This window comes from Heterocephalus glaber, unplaced genomic scaffold (genome assembly GCF_053883595.1).
Source record: "Heterocephalus glaber isolate CG9 unplaced genomic scaffold, H.glaber_assembly_v1.0 deba00001600, whole genome shotgun sequence".
NCBI classification, from domain to species: Eukaryota; Metazoa; Chordata; class Mammalia; order Rodentia; family Bathyergidae; genus Heterocephalus; species Heterocephalus glaber.
The window spans coordinates 12424540-12445216 of NW_028258372.1; the positions used below are offsets into that span (position 1 = coordinate 12424540).

General features: G+C 34.5%; 1 protein-coding gene across 7 annotated transcripts in view; it reads left to right on the top strand.

The window, feature by feature from the left end:
• The window catches only part of Rabgap1l (RAB GTPase activating protein 1 like), a 725139-nt gene that overhangs the window by 101600 nt on the left and 602862 nt on the right, over positions 1-20677 (top strand). For 5 of the 7 annotated variants that reach the window (XM_087194125.1, XM_004853402.3, XM_087194128.1 and 2 more), the window contains 3 exons: positions 12966-13032; positions 17181-17283; positions 20193-20359. In XM_087194125.1, the coding sequence (XP_087050251.1) occupies positions 12966-13032; positions 17181-17283; positions 20193-20359 (337 nt within the window). The remainder of the gene's footprint in view (positions 1-12965; positions 13033-17180; positions 17284-20192; positions 20360-20677) is intronic. The other 2 variants (XM_087194130.1, XM_087194129.1) reach the window with 1 other exon arrangement.

Here is a 20677-nt window from a genome sequence, read left to right on the forward strand (position 1 = left end):
TTCCTCATACTAGCTTTGAATTTGAATTATTCTTGTTTTACTAGGACCTTGAGGTGCATCATTAGGTTATTTATTTGACCTTGCTGTTTTTTCTGATGTGGGAATTCATTGCTGTAAATTTCCCTTTTAGGACTACTTTCATTGTGTCGCGTAGATTCCAATATATCATATTGGCATTATTGTTTGATTGTTTGAATTGTCTGATATCTTTTTTTGGGGGGTACCAGAGATGGAACTTGGGACCTTAACGCTTGCTAGGCAGGCAGCGGAACCACTGAGCTCAATCCCCCCCCCCCCTTTTTTTTGGTAGCAGGGATTGAATTTGGGACCTTGCGTTTGCAAGGCAGGCGGTGATGGCGCCACTGAGCTAAATCCCTGGCCCTGTCTGATTTCTTCTTTCATTTCATCTGTGACCCACTGATTATTCAAGAGGACATTACTTGATTTTCATCCGATTGTACAGTTTTTGTGGTGTCTTTTGCCATCGCTTTCTAGTTTCATTGCACTATGATCTGATAATGTGGATGGGATAATTGTGCTTTTTACATTTACTTAAGCATGCTTTATGGGTTAGTATGTGATCTGTTTTGGAGAAAGTACCATGTGCTGCTGAGAGCATTGTGTATTCTATTGTTGGATGTCACACTCTGTAGATACCTGTTAAGTACATTTGTTTGAAGATCTGTTTCAACTCTGATATTTCTTTGTTGACGTTTTGTCTAGTTGATCTGTCTGTTGGTGACAGTGGGGTATTGAGGTTCCCCATTGAAATTGTATTGGTGTTTATCTGATTATTCATGTCCACTAGTGTTTGTCTTATGACATTGAGTTTGCTGGTATTTTGTGCATATACGTTTATAACTCTTTTCCTGTTGAATTGTTCCCTTAACTAGTACGTAGTGACCTTCTTTGTGCCTTCTAATCAGTCTTGGCTTGAAATCTACTTTGTCTGAAATTAGGATAGCTACTTCTGCATTTTTCTGGGTTCCTGTTGCATGAAATATTGTTTTCCAACCTTTGATTTTTAATCTGTGAGTTTCTTTTTGAATTAAATGTGTTTCTTGTATACTGTGTATTGTTGGATTTTGCTTTGTGATCCATCCTGCCAGTTTGTGCCTTTTGATTGGGGAATTGAGACCCTTAACTTTGAGAGTTAGTACTGACAATTATTGGTTATTCCTGTCTTTGAATTATTTTCCTGTGGCTGATTTCCTCTTTTTCTTTTTTTCCATTTGCTTAGCTGCTCATCCTCCAAGTATATTCATTCTTTTTGACTTATTGACATTGTTGGCTGACAATTTTTTGTAATGTGTTTTGTTTGTCATGAATTTCTTGAGGCGCTCCTTCTCATGGAAATACCTTATTTGTCCATTAATTTTGAAGAAAAGTTTTGCAGGATACATACATAGGAGTTGGAAGTTGTCATCTTTTAGGGCTTGGAACACTTCACTCAAAGCCCTCCTAGCCTTTCAGGTTTGTATAGGGAAGTGAGCTGTAATTCTAATGAGTTTACGTTTATATGTGATTTATTGCCTTTTTCTAATAGCTTTTGAGATTTTTGTCCCTGTGATGAGCTTCTGGTACTTTGAATATAATGTAGTGCAGAGAGGTTCTCTTTTGGTTGTACCTATTTGAGGTTCTGTATGCCTCACTTATCTGTATGTTTATTTCTTATGTTATATTTGGGAAGTTTTCTGCCATTGTTTCTGTGAACAGTGTTTTATGCCATATGTGCTGTTTTCTGCTTTTTAACTTTTTCTAGTTGCTCTTAGATTAGTCTTCTTTGCATCACCCAGCAGCTGTTGGACCTGTTTCTCATGTTCTGTTGTATTTAAGTTGTCTGAATAGTTGGTCTTTGGCGTCATTGTCTTCTTTTTAAACTTAATTTTATTTTATTTTCATTAAGTTTTTGGTACATTTTAGGTATAAAATACAGTTACATTCATCGTTGGGATCTTGTACCTATACATGATGTATCAAAGTTCTTATTTTTTTCCCCATTTCCCTTCACTCCCTCCACCCTTTCCTATTTACAGAGACTTTGTTTCCATTTTTTCCTTTTCTCATATTTTTTCTTTTTCCTTCTTTCCTTTCCCCTACCCTTCCCACTTGCCCAACTCCTTTATACCGTTTCTTCCTATTTCACATTATCAAATATACCATTTGAACCTTATTTGCACTTTTAGTATTTTCGCACCAGAGAAACTATTCTGTATTTACACGTGTGTCCTATTTATTTCACTGAAGAGTATGGCCTCAATGTGCATCCATTTAGCTATAAATGTCTCTAGTTCCTTATTCTTTGTGGCTGAATAGTATTCCATTTTGTAGAAAAACCACATTTTCTTTATACAGTCTCCAGTTGATGGACATTTGGGCTGCTTCCAAGTTTTAGCTACTACAAACTGTGCCGCAATAAACATGGGTGTGGATATATCACTGTGGTATGATTCTTTTAATTCTTTTGGAAAGATACCCAGCAGAGGGATAACTAGGTCAAATGAGACCTCTAATCCTAGTTTTCTGAGGTATCTCCATATTGATTTCCACAGTGGTTGCACCAGTCTGCACTCCCAACAACAATGGAGAAGGGTTCCTTTCTCCCCACAACCCTGCCAACATTTGTTATTGGTTGATTTCTTGATAGCAGCCATTCTTCCTGGAGTGAGGTGGAATCTCAGTGTTGTTTTCATTTGAATCTCTCGAATGACCAGTGATGGTGAACATTTTTTCATATATTTATTTGCTGCTTTTACTTCTTTGTCTGAGAAATGTCTGTTCATTTCAGATGCCCATTTTTGAATTGGGTTTTTATATTTGGAGGGGTCTGACTTTTTTCAGTTCTTTATATATTCTAGATAGTAGACCTTTGTTTGAGAAACAGCTGATAAAAATTTTTTCCCTCATTGTAGGCTGTCTGTTAGCTCTGTTGGTAGTTTTTCTTGCAGTGCAGAAGCTTTTTAATAACATGAGATCCCAGTTGTTGATTCTTTGTGCTAGTTCCCATGCTACTGAGGATTTGTTCATGAAATCTTTTCCTACGCCAATGTCTTGGAGAGTTCTACTTAACTTAACTTCCAGTAAGTTTAGTGTTTCTGCTTTAATATTTAGATATTTAATCCACTTAGATTTTAGTTTAGTGCTTGGTGAAAGATAGGGGTCCACTTTTAATCTTTGGCAGGTTGAAATCCAGTTTTCCCAACACCATTTATTAAAGAGGCTATCTTTTCTCCAGTGATTATGGTTGGCTCTTTTGTCAAAGATGATGTAGCTGAGTATGTCTGGAGTTGTTCTGTATTTTCTAATCTATTCCACTGATCCTTGGGTCTGTTTCTTTGCCAATACCATGCTGATTTTATCACAGTGACTTTGTAGTATAATTTCAAGTTGGGAATTGTGATACTCCCTATTGTGTCTGTTGCCAAGAATTGCTTTTGCTATTCTAGGTCTCCTATGGTTCCAAATGAATTTTTGGCTTGTTTTCTCTAGATCTGTGAAATATATTGTTGGGATTTCTATCAGGATTACATTGAATCTGTATAGCAGTTTTGGAAGTATGGCCATTTTCACTGTGTTGATTCTTCCTACCCATGAGCAAGGGATGTCTTTCCATTTTCTTACATCCTCTTTGATCTCTTTTTTTCAAAGTTCTGTAGTTTTCAGTGTAGAGGTCTTTTGTCTCCTTTGTTAGATTGATTCCTAGATATTTCATTTTTTTGGATGCTATTGTGAAAGGAATTGTTTCCTTAATTTCTTTCTCAGTGAGTCTGTTATTTGTGTACAAGAAGGCTATTGATTCTTGAGTGTTGACCTTGTATCCAGCTACTCTGTTGAATCTGTCAATTAAGTCTAGAAGTCTTTTGGCAGAATTTTTTGGGTCTTGTTTATAAAGTATCATATCGTCAGCAAATAATAACAGTTTAACTTCTACCTTTCCTCTTTTTATTCCTTTTATTTCTTTCTCTTGCCTAATAGCTGTGGCTAATGTTTCCAGGAGTGGTGATAGTGGACATCCTTGTCTTGTTCCTGATTTTCACGTGAAGGTTTTCAGTTTCTGACCATTAGTATGATGTTGGCTGTTGGTTTTTCATAGATAGCCTTTATTAGCTTGAGATAGAGACCATCTATTCCAATTTTCTGTAGGGTTTTTATCATGAATGAGTGTTGGATTTTATCGAATGCTTTTTCTGCATCTATTGAGATGATCATATGATTTTTGTCCTTGAGTTTGTTAATATAGTGTATTACATTTATTGATTTACGTATGTTGAACCATCCTTGCATCCCTGGGATAAATCTGACTTGGTCAGGGTGTATGATCTTCTTGATGACCCTCTGTAGTCTGTTTGCCAGTATCTTGTTGAGGATTTTTGCATCTGTGTTCGTTAGGGTGATTGGCCTGTAGTTCTCTTTTTTGGTTGGGTCTTTCCCTGGTTTTGGAATCAAAGTAACACTTGCTTCCAGGAATGAGTTTAGAAATATTGCTTCCCTTTCAATTTCATTGAAGAGTTTAAAGAGTAGTGGCAGTAGATCTTCTCTAAATGTCTTGTAGAATTCAGCAGTGAAGCCATCAGGACCTGGGCTTTTCTTTGTTGGTAAAGTTTTAACTACATTTTCAATTTCACTGATTGTAATTGGGGTGTTTAGACTTTTTATATCTTCTTCATTCAACTTTGGTAATTCATATGTATCTAGGAATCTGCATTTCTTCTGTGTTTTCCATTTTATTAGAATACAGATTCTTGAAATAGGTATTGATGATCCTCTGGATTTCTGCTGGATCTGATTGACTTCACCTTTTTCGTTCCTAATTGTGTGAATTTGAGCGTTTTCTCTCCTTTTTTTGGTAAGGTTGGCTAAGGGTTTATCGATTTAATTCATTTTTCAAAAAACCAACTCTGATTTGTTAATTTTTTTGTATCATTCTCTTAGTCTCCATTGCATTGATTTCTGCTGTGATCTGTATAATTTCCTTCCTTGTATGAGCTTTGGGTTTGTCTTGCTCTTCTTTTTCTAGGAGCTTAAGGTTCAGCATTAGATTGTTTATTTGAGCTCTGTTTTCCTAATATGGGCAATTATTACTATGAATTTCCCTCATAGAACTGCTTTCTTTTCTTTTTTTTGTACCAGGGATTGAACTCGGGTCCTTGCGCTTGCGAGGCAGGCCGTGGAACCACTGAGCTAAATCTCCAGCCCCAGAACTGCTTTCATTGTGTCCCATAGATTCCTGTATGTTGTATTGGCATTATCATTTAATTGTAGAACCTGTCTAATTTCTTCTTTAATTTCCTCTGTTACTCATTGGTTGTTCAGGAGGGTGTTATTCAATTCCATCTCTTTGAGCAGTTCTTGTGTTTTCTTACGCTATTGTTCTCCAGTTTAATTGCACTATGATCTGATAATATACAGGGGATAACTTCAGTTCCTTTGCATTTACTTAAACATGTTCTATGAGCAAGCACGTGGTCTATTTTGGAGAATGACCTTTGTGCAGCCGAAAAGAACATGTATTTTGGTTTTGTGGGGTGCAACACTCTGTAGACATCTATTAAGTCCATTTCTTCAAAAGCTTGGTTCAGTTCTATTATTTTGTTGTTTTTTTTTGTCTAGATGATCTGTCTATTTGTGACAGTGGGGTATTCAGGTCCCCCGCTACAATTGTATTAGTGTTTATTTGGTTTTTCATGTCCATTAACATTTGTTTTGTATAGTTGAGGGCATTAATATTTGGTACATATATATTCATGATTGTCATCTCTTCCTCTTGGATTGTTCCCTTTTCAAGAATGTAGTGGCCTTCTTTGTCTCTCTTAATTAGTTTTGGTTTAAAATCTATTTTTTCTGCATATAAGATAGCTACCCCCACTTTTTTCCAGGCTCCTGTCACATGCAAAACTATTTTCCATCCTTTTTCTTTCAGTCTGTGAATTTCTTTGTGAACCAAGTGGGTTTCTTGTATATAGCATATTGTTGGATTTTGCTTCTTAATCCATTCTTCCAGTCTATTTCTTTTGATTGGTGAGTTGAGGCCATTAACATTGATGGTTATATCTGATATTGGCTTATCCTTGTCATGTTATTTTCCTGTTGTTGGCTCTTTTATTTTCTCCCCTCTCCCTTTAATTTCTTGCCTTGCCTGGTGGATTTGCTCTGTTGGGCCTTACTGAGTTGTGACCTTTATTTTCTTTTTCCAGGATTTTGTTTAGAATTGTTTGGAGTACTGGTTTGGTATTGATGAAAATTCTCAGGTGTTCTTTGTCGTGGAAGTATCTTATTTCCCCATCAATTTTGAAAGATAGTTTTGCAGGATACGTTAGTCTAGGTTGGAGGTTGTGTTCTTTTAGGGCTTGAAATACCTTACTCCAGGCTCTCCTAGACTTGAGGATTTGTGTTGAGAAGTCTGCTGTGATTCTGATGGGCTTCCCTTTGTATGTGATTTGTTTCTTTTTTCTAACTGCTTGTAGTATTTTGTTCTTCTGTTTGGTTTCAGGGATCTTGATTATTATATGACTATGTATAGAATGTTTTTGATCATGGCTAGTTGGAGTCCTATATGCCTCACTTATCTGTATATTGGCATCATTGTCTTCTAGTTCTGAAATTCTGTCCTTATACTGGTTGCTTCTGCTGCCAATTCTATCGATAATTTTTTAATCTCCTGGATTTCTCTTTTTTTTTTTTTTTTAAAGAGTAGGATGAATATATTGAGGGAAAGATAGCTTCTATGAGAGATAGAAGTGGGACTGGAAAGTGGGTTGCCTATCTACCCCACTTCTCAAAGGTGTTTTTTTTTTTTGGTACCGGAGATTGAACTTGGGTCCTGGAGCTTTTGAGAGAGGCAGCGTAACCACTGAGCTAAATCCCCAGCCCTTTCAAAGGTGTTTTATGGAGCAAAGCCATAAGATGAGGCAAGTACAAGGTGGGTCAAAACTACAGTCAACTAATAGGATTACAGGTATAGTTGTTTAGGTAATATTGATCCAGTGGGATACGAGGTGGGACAAAACTATGATCAACCAATAAGATTACAAGTATAGTCACTTAGGTAATATTGATTAAATGGTGATAGATGGGCTAGGGAATCATGTAGCAAGAGTAAGTGGAAAAAACAAGGATTTCCCCAAGATCCAACCACCTTGGTTAATTTGGGAGAGAAGCGTGTGGTATAGTTAGCCTAACTACCAAGTTCTCTGGGAATGTACTCTAGTATTATTAAATCACAAATTCAATCTGAGTGTTGGTTTACAGAAAAATAGCAACAGTTATTTGAACCTGTTAATATCAAGAAAATCAGCTATAGCATTATCATCCAAGACAAATTGGATATTAACATACCACAAGAACAAATTATGTACCACCCTTAATCCTAGAGAAGAAATCTGCTGTTATAGTGTAAACATTAAGATAATCTAGGTATTGAGTTATAGCTAATATATGCAACAGTTTTATCTTCACTAATGGTGGAAAGCAGTTATTTTATAGAGTTAAGCAACTATTAAAAGATCAAAGGTTTGTGCCGATACTATTAATGATACAGGGTTTGGGACTAGAGGAAACAAGAGGAACATTTTGAAAGCTTAAACTCTATGATATGAGAAGGAAGAGAGAGAATTGGTACAAAAGATCTTATTGGGAAGTAGAAGGATGTTTATAGAATTAGGCGAAGGTGAGGAAAAAAAACTGACCAGAATTAGAAGATAAAAGAAAAAGGAGAAAAAAAGAAATCATAGAGAGACTAAAAATAAGAGAGAAAAGATTAAACAGAAAAATTTAAAAGGAGAATAGGAAAAATAATAAAGGAAAAGAGATACAAGAAGTAAGAAAAAGACATAAGGAAGAAGGACAAAGGAAATTCGCTAAGCCCTAGTAAACTGGTGAAGAAAACAGGTAAGGAATGAAGAGAAAAAGAATCTAAAACAAAGCAAAACAAAAAACCTAAAAGGACCACACACGTGCCCTCACACACACACACACGAAACAAAAAGTAGAGTACTCAGCCATAAAAAATGAGAAATTAGAGACATTTATAGCTAAGTGGATGCACATTGAGGCAGTATGCTTAAGTGAAATAAATAGGACACAGATGTGTAAATACCGAATAGTTTCTCTGGTGTGAGAAACTGAAAGTGTAAATAAGGACTAAATGTATAATAGGTCATGTGAAATAGGAAGAAAAGGGGCAAAGGGGAAGGAAGTGGGAGGGCTAAGGGAAAGGATAGAAGGGAATGGGATTAATATGAGAAAATGGAAAAATAGGAACAAAATTTTTGTAAATAGGGAGGACTGGAGGGGTTGAAGGGAGGGCTGGGCAAGGGTGAAAAACAAGAACCAGGAGAGACTATGTAAAGGTACAAATTTCCAATGATGAATGTCATTATATTGTATACCTAAAATGTACCAATTATTAGAATGAATAATTGATAATGTAAAATAGGAATAAAAGGTCCAAAGGGGTAGGGGTAGTGGGAGGTACAGGGGAAAGGAAAGAAGGGAAAGGAAAAAATGCTGAGAAATGGAAAAAATGGAAATAAAGTCTTTGTAAATAGGGAAGGGTGGAGGGCGTGAAGGGAGGGCTAGGAATGGGGAAAAAATAAGAACCAAGATGCATTATATAAAGGTACAATTCCCAATGAGAAATGTAATTGTGTTGTATACCTACAATGTACCAATAAAAGAATTTAATACAAAAAAAAAAAGAGGAAAAAGCAGAAAAAAATGATAACCAAAACTAAAAACAAAAACAACAAAAAGAAATTTCTCTGTGATTTTGCATGTGTGATTTTCTCCTGGGACCTACAATTTTGGGGCAGTGTCTATGTCAAGACCTGTCTCTGCTCAAGGTGGTGGATAAAGAGGGTTGTCAGACTCCAGATCAGCCGTAGGTACAGGCACCCACAGGCCTTAGGATTAGGGCTAGGTCGCCAGTTCTGTGACTTTCAAATGTAGAGCAATTTAGGCTGTGTGTGGACCCTGGTTGTGGGGGTGAGGTTTTCGCCCTTCAGCTTAAACCCTCATCAGGTCTCTTGTCACCCTCACCAAAGCTCCCTGACCACATGTGTTGCCTGTGCCCTCCTCTCACCTAGTCACTGTGGGAATGCAACCCTGGCAGTCCTGGATTGAAGCCATCCTGTGGTTGACTGAGTCTTGGGTTCAAACAGTCCCTCCCTGGAGTGGTATCTGACCAAGCACTCTTCAGGGAGTATGGCAGGTGTTTGGGTTGGAGCCACTCACCAGTTGTTGCAACTCACAGCATTTACTGGGCCAGTCCACTGTTGTGTTTTTCCCTGCAGCCCTCGGGAGTCCTCCACTTTTACTTTTTTATACTGTCTGTGTAGATTCTGCTTGCCTTTCTCACGAGCCAAGAGCTGGGAGCCAGGGATTTATTACTGTGCCCCTTCCCCTTTCTGAGTTGTGTTCCATTTTTTCAATTTCTCTCTAGGTATTAATATTCCTATCAGATCGGGCCTGGGATTTAGCTCAGTGGTTCTGCTGCCTGCCTCGCAAGCACAAGGTCCCAAGTTCGATCTCTGGTACCAAAAAAAAAATATTCCATCAGATCTTTTCTGGGTCCTAGGGATCTACTTCCCTCCTTTTTTTTTCATTCTCCTCTGGATTCTAAATCTCAGGCTGATTTAAAGACCATATTGTTTTATAGTGATAGGAATGGGCTTGAATTCTAGTCCTGTAACTTAATAGCCATGTGGTTTTGGCCAATCACTTCTACTTCTTGAAAATTGATTTAATTATTTGTTGTGTGAGGGTTGTTTTGAAATATTAATAAAATTACATGGTTTTAAATATATAAATAAAATTATATGGTAGTATCTGTATTAAAACATTCAATAAACAATGGCTGATATAATACAGTCATTATTGCTAATGTGATAATACCATCTTATTTTCAGGTTTGATTGCAAATTTTGGGTTAGGTCAGCAGTTTCTGTATTATAAATAATATTGAGTGTGTCTCTTCTCTGCTTTAATATTCAGTACTTATAGGTATCTTGGAACTTACCATATTAGATTGTTATGGTCTCTTTACTTACTTTCTTCCACTATTCAGCTGTGGACTTGAGAAAATCAGTGGGATAGCTGTATGTTTTCTACCCTACTTTGGAGTTGCTAAGAGAAGGTCAAATGCTTTGAATTCTCCAGTGAGCCATTTAATATTCATATTAGATGTTTGTGTTACTAATAATATCTAATTCCTGACACATTATTCTTAATAGTTCTTGCTGGTCTTATTGGAAGCCTGATGTGCCTTAATGAGGTATAATTTTGGAAATGACTAATACAGCTTGATAGAAAAAATTTCATAATTTTAGTGCTTAGAGCACTAAAGTTCATATATTATACCTCTTCTATCTTCCAGAAGAGGAAGCAGAGGCCCCAGGGTGCTAGGTGCTTTCCCTAAAGTAACAGTGCAGATTGGTGGCAGGATATTTCACAAGTCAGAAAGAGAGCAGTGCATCAAAGATCATCATACTAAGGTGATAAGTATTACCATTTCAGGAAAATCCAAACTTCTAAGGGTCCTTTTGTGGTTTAATATGGGAATATTATATTTAGAAAATGTAAAATCTGATCCATTTTACCTTTACTTGGCAGTGCTTGAGAAAAAAATAGTGTAAAGTTTAGATTTTCAAAAGGAGCCGCAAAAAGGTAGAGAGGATAAATTTCAAGCTGTTACTGCCTTTGGTTCCAAAAGGGGGCTGAGATAGATGAACGAAGTTATTATTTTAAAAATATATAGCATGTTGGTATTTGTTAACTTATTACAATGAGTATATAATATTTTTGTAACTTAAAAGCTTTATAGTATAGAAAATAGAAACTGATAGTGTAACCAAGGGTTAAAATGAATAATTGATAATTTGAAATAGGAAAAAAGGTCCAAAGACGAAGGGTTGAAGGGAGGGGAAGGGGAAAGGAAAGGAGGGAAAGGAAAAACTATGAGAAAAGAAAAAAAATGGAAATGATGTCTGTCTAAATAGGGAAGGGTGGAGGGGTGAAGGGCGCACAGGTAATGGGGACAAAAATAAGAACCAAGATACATCATGTACAGGTACAAACACCCAATGATAAATGTAAACAAATTGTATACCTAAAATGTACCAATAAAAGAACTTACAAAAAAAAAAAGAAAGAAAACTGTTGTTTAAAAGCAAAAACAAAAACCTAGCACAAATCCAAGTTGGATGAAAGTATATAGGAAAATAAACAAACTTGTCCTCATTGGCCGTACTTGAGGAGACCAAATTTCTATATGAAAAAGAATTAAATCTTTTATTGTTACTTAACAAAAATTTAAGGCAATAATTTGTACAGAGAACCTAGCAGTATATAGTAATTAGAGTGAAATGAATAGTAGAGTAGAATTAATTATGTTATAGATTATATTTACTGGTACATGTTTAGAAAGTTATCCTTGAAGCTTATAAACTTTATCTTTCATTATATGCATGATCATTTTTCAGTGCCAAAAGGGAGTCTTCAGCAAAGCATCCTTATGTACTCAGAGGTGTATGTATTTTTACTAAGCTCATACTTGAATCAGACCAATTACCTATCTTGTTCATTTAACAGAAGACCACGTTACTAGGAAAAGTAAACCTTTGGCAAACAATAAGAAGCAGATGAAGTGTTGACTGGCCCACTGTAACTTTAAAAAAATATTTTTATTAGTACATGTTTGCAGTACATAATGATTACATTCATTGTTGGGAGTTGGCAGGTGCTCATAACATACCTTAATGCCCTTTTTCATCCCCTTTCCCTCCCTTTCCTTTCCCTCCCTATATCTCTTGATTCTCTTTCATTTTGCAAAAGATCTTCTTGTTTCCTTCTATCTTTTATTTTGCTCTTTACATATATTTTGGGTTTCTCATATAGCTTCTGTGTCTGATTTATTTCATTTATGGGTTTCTGGTCTCAAGGTGTATTCATTTTCTTAAAAATGACTCAAGTTTATCCTTTATGGCAGATTAGAACTGCCAGTTTTTGAAATTAAAAACATCTTATGTTTAATTTAGTTGCATTCTTTACCCCTTCTATAAAGCACTGCAACATACCTTAGATGTTGGGAGACTATGATACAAACTATTAAGTTGGGTGTGCACTGTTGTGAGAGGGACACTCTGGACAGATTATATTGCTTCTTGAGGTACAAGATTGATTTAATAGCAGCTTGAATCTGAGTAAATTCTTTTAACTTTTCTGGACTTCGCTTTACTTACCAGTAAGGTACAGTTAATAATAGCCTAACAAATATAAAAATTTTAGATTTAACTGAATTTTAAAGTTTATCAAAAAGTGTGGCAGGGCTGGGGATTTGACTCAGTGGTTTCACTGCCTGCTGCGCAAGTGCAAGTACCCGAGTTTGATCCCCGATACTCCCCCCCAAAAAAATTGTGGCAATATTTTGGTAACACTGGTAGGATTCCTGAAGCTTTTCTAACACCAGAAAGCACAGAATAAGCAGTTAATAGTACATTAATAGTATGTTGATAGTATATTCACTAATACAATATCAGAGAGCCACAGTGTCTTGTTCTTATTTTTTATAACCTCATATTTTATTTAGCTGGATTCCCTGATCGTGACCTATATGTTTGGAATAACTGTAAAGCAAATAAAATCTCTTATCTTCCTAGAAACTAATTCATATCTCAGTACCATGTTTTCTTTCAGTTAACAATTTAGGGCCATTTTCATGGCAGTTTCTAATCTTGGTAATATTTTACATATAAAATAAAAATCTGGGAATTTTGATAACTCATTTCTTTGATTTCTGTGTGATTTTATTATGTATCTTAATGAATTCTTGTTTTTGATCTTCCTGTAACAAAAAAGGGTATTTATAATTCAGAGTTAAGATTGTATAATTATTACAAAAGCGTTTTGCTCTCTGGGCTTCTATATATTCTTGATACCTTATCTCTCCTTTTTCCCCCCAATATTTTCAGATGTTTTGGAATGTTATTAAGCCCAGGTCGAAACGTGAAGAACAGTGACATGCATTTACTGGATATGGTAATGATAATCTTAAGCACTTTAACCAAGTTTAGATAGTAGTCATTTTATAGTTTTAAAGTACTTTCTATTTAAAAAGCTTGTCATATTGTCAGAATTGTTTCTTTTTACTGCATATAATATTAATTAAATTTGGTTGCTGATTTAAAATTACTTATGAGGGAGGGATTTGGGAAATTTTCATCCAAAGCAGTCATGCAATTTGAAAGCAAATAAAAGGATAGTATTATGACAGTGTCCATCTATTCATCTGTTTGACTTAAGAAGATGTCTTTTCTTTGAGCCCAAAATAACAAGAATATGATTATAACAAGTATCTCCAAAGTGAATATGGTACCTTTCATTTATTTTAATGCATTATTAATTTGAGTGTTGGAATGATGCCTGTTTTTCAGTTATTTCTCTTTCTGAACTTCTCCTGGATTACCTTTTCCTAGCAAAGTATATTTACTATATTCATTTGAAGAATACTCTTAAAGATATATATATATATATATATATAGTATATTCACTAATACAATATCAGAGAGCTACAGTGTCTTGTTCTTATTTTTTATAACCTCATATATATATATATATATATATATATACAAGAGTTAATATTTGATATACAAGTAGCAAGCCATCTTAACTTTTTCACATTATTAGATATACCTTCTAATATTGCAATTAATGAAAACATTTACTTTTTGATTTAGCAATCTTGTAGGAAATAGTCATTTTAGGGTGAATATAATGTTCCTTAGTAAACTGGAAGTTTTATATTTAGTGATAATAGACATGACATCCGTTCTTCCTTTCAACTGTGCTAGGTAAATGTCAGTTAAATATCACTAATTATGTCAAGTTTTTCTTGAATTATTTCATAGCAATTTTAACACTAATCTTCTAATAGTATTAGAATGCTTTCTTTCAGGCTTCTGGGTACCTATTTGTGTGCCAAGCATCATATGAAGTGCTGAGATTATAGATATGAGTAAACCACAGCTTTTTCCATCTGTGGGTTCGTAGTCTTGCCATGGAAACATACCTTTTAAATATGTAACTATGTAATGGGTGCAGTGCTTTCTCATTTGCAACCATGAACCATGAAAATACAGAGGAAGCACTGCCTGGATAGGTCAAGTAAGGACAATGGTTACACTGAATGAGAAAACATAAATTAATTACTGATCTATCTGTTTCTCCAACATACCAGTAATGAGTGTGGTTTTATTTAAGGCAAGCTATCCCATTTGAGAGTCGTGACAATTCTATGAGGTGGTATTTTGGAAATGTTGAGGCAATAAAAACTTTTCAGATCCTGGGTCCTAATTATGGTCTTTCAGAGCTTAAAATATTAAGATGAATCATTGGTAGAGATTTGTTTATAAAATCTAATCCAGATTATAAAATTATGGAACTGGTGTGACTTTCTGAGGTCCTTTTGTCACATCTAATTTACAGAGCAATCCTCCACCTTTGAGGCATCAACATCAAAGGCCTTATCAGCAGTCATGTTTCTGGAAAGAGCAGTATGCTTAAACTACACAGCAAATGGGCACATAGGAAGGTTTGCATTTGCAGTTTTCAACAGTTGTGATTTATTACTAGCTAGTGTTTTTAATTTCTGTGATGTCTTAATATGTAGTCATTGATTCTTGGCTAGATTACATCTCATAAAAAGGAACTCATTACCTTATGTTGAAGCCTAAGGAACAGTACTGGGTTTTTTGGGTACCGGGGAGTGAACTCAGGACCTTGTGCTTGCGAGGCAGGTGCGGTGCACTGAGCTAAATCCCTGGCCCAGTCAGTACTCATTATTATAAAGTTATTTCTTTGGAATCTGTTGAAATCAAATTCCTTGTAGCTTTGTCTAATTAGTCTTAGTTCTGGCTTCTAGAGGAAGATTTTAATACTTGTGCTCTTTTTGGACACACCCAAATGTCACGTAAAATTGAAAATATCTTTTACCATTTTATTCTGATAGACTTTTATAAAAAAGACAGCTATGTGCACACACACACACACACACACACACACGCACAAATAAAATCACATTCCCAAAATTAGCTTGGGCGTAGTAAAAGAGACCCAATTTTCTTCCAATAACAACAATATTTTGGGTTAAGGAACTTGACCAAATAAGGACAAAATTTTTTTTTAACCTATAGCTGTGGTACCTAGGAGAAGCGTAACAGCAGGGTACCAAGAAAAGCAGAGAACTCAGTAGAGCCAGGTTTCTTGGAACTGAAGCACAGTTTAAAATTTAAGTTCTAAAGATTCTTCAGTAAATTTTGTAGATCTTTACAGTTAACTTCTTATTGACACTAGAACAGAAGCTTGACCCATAGTTGCAAGTGCATTTCATATTTTAATCCAGTATGCCAAGCGGTCTTTAGTTCTTACACATGTGATGAACTCTGCTACTTCTCTTCTGCTTACTCCCTTGCCCCTTCTCTTTGATCTCATTGCCCTGTGCTTCTACCTGCATTCCCCTCCCTTCTAGCCTCCCAGTATCTACCTTTGTGTTTTGCTTACACGATTTATAACTTGAGTGGTTTTTGTTAACATTTATTTTCTCCGTTTCTTTTACCACTTACCAATTTCTTAATACTCTGCTATTCTTCATGCATTCTTCCTACTTCATATTTTATAACACTGTTTTATATATGGCCTGTCCCAGCCTGACTTCTCAGTAAATGCATTCAACTTCCATCTCTAACTTCCCACTTTCCTTGATCTGTATTAATTGAAAGAGATTATTATACTTTGTCCAGCTCATCTTTTATCTTTTTGGACTTAAGCACAGCAAAAGTTCTAGTCCAGAAATAGTTTGGAATCTGTGGGTCAGAGACCCTTTGCTGAGTGGGGACCTGATTCAGAGGGAAAGTGGAAGGTTAAGGGAATTTGTATGTGGGGGTTGTGTGTATGTGTGTGTGTGTGTGTGTGTGTGTGTGTATGTAAAAGAGAAGGAGAGAGATATTGAGCGAGATGGATTGATTTTGACTGATTGATTATGAATAGGTTGGAGGTTCTGAGAAGGTTTCATTTATAAATGGCCTTGAGTGTACTTCATCTCTGGAATGCAGGGGTATCAGCGCTAGAACTGTACAATCTGACTAGTGAATTATTATGAATACACTAGGGAAATATACTTAGTAGTTACCAAGTGACTGGCACAATTTTATAGGGATTCAGAGAAGCATCTGGGAGGAGGTAATAATGGAAAAAAAGTTTTTGTTTTAGCCTGACCCTTCTAGCACTCTATTCATGCTGTGTGGAAATACAGAAAATTCAAAGTGCCATGGATACTTTCCTTTGCTATGTACATATTCATATGCTTTTTTGCAGTTTTCCCATGGGACACCCCTCATCCTCCTCTCCCTGCACATGTACATAATCTGTGTGTGGCTTTGCTTTGACTGTAGTAGTTGTTTGCTTCTTTAAGGAAGAATAAAGTCATAAAATGGAGGCAGTCAAGAGGAAGAAGAGATGGGAAGAAGAGAGTTACTGTAAGGATAGGGAGAGGAAAAGTCAATACTTGAGTATTGATTACAAACCAATATTAGTTTCCTAAGCTTGATTTATGATTGTAAGAAAGTGTAGAGTATCTGACATGTGGAAAATAGAAAAGTAATGTTTGAAGGTATTAATTGCTATAAAGTAAATGAATATTTTAAGAATGTGTTAAAAATTAGAGCATTGAAAGACAAATATTCCCTTTCTGCTCTGTGATTAGCTGTTAATTCAGTCTTTCAATTAATTTGGTACTTTAGTTTTTATGGAGACTGTGGTGTATCCTCATATCCATAGATACATGAAATTTTGACAACTAGCACAAGGTGAAGTTAAATATAACTTCATAGCAGTATTCTGTTTTTATGATTCAATATATATGTGTATGCCTTAGACAATATGTGTGTGCATCCCTCTGACATATATCAGGGATATATGTCCTTACATATAAGCTGTGTTTGAAGAAAGCTATAGGAGGTTATAATATTTAAAGAAATGCTTTTATAGGATGAAAAAAATTATAATAAAATAAACCCTCTGATTGTAAATCCAAATTTTAATAAATTGGGTTGCTTTAATTAAGATATAATATATAATGATGATTTTATTGCTGTACAAATTATCACTGATTGCTGTTTTAACTTTTACAGGAATCCATGGGAAAGAGTTATGATGGGAGAGCCTATGTTATTACTGGCATGTGGGACCCTAATGCACCAATATTTCTAGCACTTAATGAAGAAACACCAAAAGGTGACTTTTCTTAAAAAATCTTTTATTATTTAAAAAAATTATTTTATGAGCAGTTTTGTCTTGTTATATTTTTTAAAAATCCTGATGCTTATTTAAAATAAATACACTGTTTTTTAAATTTTGAGATTGCTTTTAATACTCCATGCTTCCAGGGAGAACCCCCACCATTGAAAAGATTTTCTCCAAAAGACTTGTGAATTAATTTGATTAGATTGCATAGAAGGCATTTGGGCTTTGTGTTTTATGTATCCCTATAGAGTTGATAAAAGCAAACAAATGCTAGAATTTTGCATATCTTTGATTATTGTTTTAATTTTTTATTTTAGAGGTTACTTATATTTTTTCACTTATTATTCATTCTTGTCTTTTGATCTTTGAGATCCTAACAATGTGTATTAAAGATTTTATTTGTAGCAAACACTTTTTCCCCCTAGTTTCCTACCTTTTAATTTTCACATGTGTAGTTGGACAGAAATTTATAAATGTTAAATAGTAACATTTTTCAATTTTCCTATTATCTTTTTTTTTTTTTTTGGTACTGGGGATTGAACTCGGGTCCTTGTGCTTTCGAGGCAGGCGGCAGAACCACTTAGCTAAATCCCCAGCCCATCCTATTATCTTTTTTAATTACTCCTTTATCCAGGCATCTGCTAATTGCCTGTATTTTTGCCCATTCATCATCTGCATTTAAAGTAAATTTAAGGTTTACTTGCTGAGTCCTACTCACTGAACTACCCTAAATGCTTATTGTCATTCAACCAAATATTTATATTTGGAACATGATGGATCAATTTATATTATTTTTACTCTTATATTATTTAGTTTATACCCACAGGAGACTTTTGGTTAATGAGAGGAAGCATTAGTGAATATTAATATAGAAATACAATGTGTTAATGAAGAACATTAAAATGATACTTTCTGTTTTCCTTAAAGAGTGTTCACCAGTTGAGTAAATTTCATGCATTTGATCATATAATAAGCTGTCTTAAAATAGAGGCTAAAAAGAGAAAAAAGATTATATAAAACTTAGCTTTTTATATTTTAGCAGTAAAGGATTTTTCTCTATTTTTGGAGATAGGATTGTAAATAACAGCTTGTAAACTTCTTTCTTAAAATTATTCAGAAAGAAAATACAGAGATGAGAAAAATAAGACAGTTGAAATTTTTGAAGAATAAAATACAGGAATTTCAAATACCAACTTGCAAAAGTAACTTTATCCATTTTTAATGTAACACATAATTCAGTTTCATTTTGTTTTAATATATTTAATCTCACATGAAAGATAATTTATTTGTATGAGTAAAATAAACTTATAATGCTATATTACAATAATATTCAGGTCTTAATTATTATGTGTTTTAAATTTAAAATTATTTCATATGTTACATAAACATGTTGCCTTGATTTCTAAAATTTGCAAATGGTGACCTTGAAATTACACATTATTCAGAGAACTTATGAATCAAAAAACATTTGATTTTTATAGAAGAAATTTATGCCCTGAGAAATGAAATGTCTTGGATCTTTCTACTGCACTAAGATCTAGTTGAGTAATATATTTTATGTTTTGTGTTGCTTTCTTTTACCTCTCTTCAGTATTCCCTTTAGATTTTAAAGTCCTCTAGGACAGGCACAATGTCTACAGAATCTTAGTTTCTCCTGAATTAACAAGTTATATATATATATATATATATATAGGATATAATAACATTTTGAATTTAATTATATCAATCAAAGTACAGTTGATGAGTATAAATGTTCTACAGTACCTTAAAAACACTATTGAATGATTCTTCTAATAGTGGGCTTACTTGTTTGGATTTTTCTTTAAGAACTAAAAATTGTGGACAAAGTTTAAATTTCAGAAATATTTAATGTGGAAAATACAAAATGATAAGGAATGACCAGGCCATAGGTTCAAAAACCTCACTGAATATCAGGCAGTAAATAGAATAAAATGAAATCTATATTTTGACCTATCATAGTGGAAACTGGAGAAAACCAATGGAAACTAGCCTAGAAGATTCTAGGTACAAATTAAATGTAATCTGTGGCAGAGTAAACATTTTAAATAATAACTAGCATTTAGGTTGATAGCACTGTACTGCTATTGGATCAAAGCCCATGTCAGGCCTCATATATATATATATATATATCATACATACAACTGCATACATGTATGTACACATACACAAACACACACACCTATATATGAGAACTTCACATAAGTATTTTGCTGGAGCTTTGATTAATGATTTCCTGAGGGTAAATATATGTTATGAACAGTGAAGATTCTGACAAACCTCTGAGGATTTCTCAAGGCATACAACGTGAAATTGTCTATATTAATAACATTTTGCCTATACAAGTTTAACACATAGAAGCTGTACATCTCTATTGATTTGACAGTTCTCCCCATACAACTCATTAAACAAACCTAACAATTTTTATTATCTCTTTTTTTAAGATGGAAGGAAAAAAATCTCTGATTTTCCGGAGCTTCACTAAGAAATTCGGTAGTTTTAGGGTAAAATATATTAATTAATTTATTGATTTATTTATTGTGGTGCTGAAAATTGAATCTAGGGCCTTGCCCATGCTAGATAAGTGCTCTACCACTAAGCCACACCCCCAGCCCAGTTTTTATTTATGTTTTTTTATGTTATGGATCTGATTTGGGATATGGAAAAAGCGGTCAAGAGTTTTGTATTCTTAACTAAGATAGGATCATTAGTGCTTGAGAAACATACTTGGACTAGTTCGTTACTTAAAGTATTATTAAAACATTTAAAATATATAGTAGGTAATGTAAGGAACCATAATTTCATAAATGAGAAAACTTTATATTCTTAAATAATGAAGGAATAATAAAACCAGCATAAAACCTAGAAAATTTCTACTACAGATAAACGAGTGTACATGACTGTGGCAGTGGATATGGTAGTCACGGAGGTGGTAGAGCCTGTCCGCTTTCTCCTGGAGACAGTAGTTCGTGTGTACCCTGCAAATGAGCGATTTTGGTATTTCAGCAGAAAGACTTTCACAGAGACTTTCTTCATGAGATTAAAACAGGTAGGACCTTTTGTTCTCTTCATATAATAACAATACTTTTTATCTTTCATTTTTAATGTCAAGATAGTTCCTTAGGTAGTGATAACATTCTTCCAAAAACCCAATGATATTTGAAGTCAACTAGCAGACTGAAAAATCCACATCTAGCTAACATACAAGTTTAAAAAGCCTGGCTAGGGTGATAATTAGGTAGTTTTTTCCCCCCTAGAAACCTGTCATGTATACCTGTAAAGTAGGAAGATAAGAAAAATGCATAGTCTGAATATAAAACAACTTTTCTGGCTTTTATTTATAATTACTTAAAAGAGACAGGATACA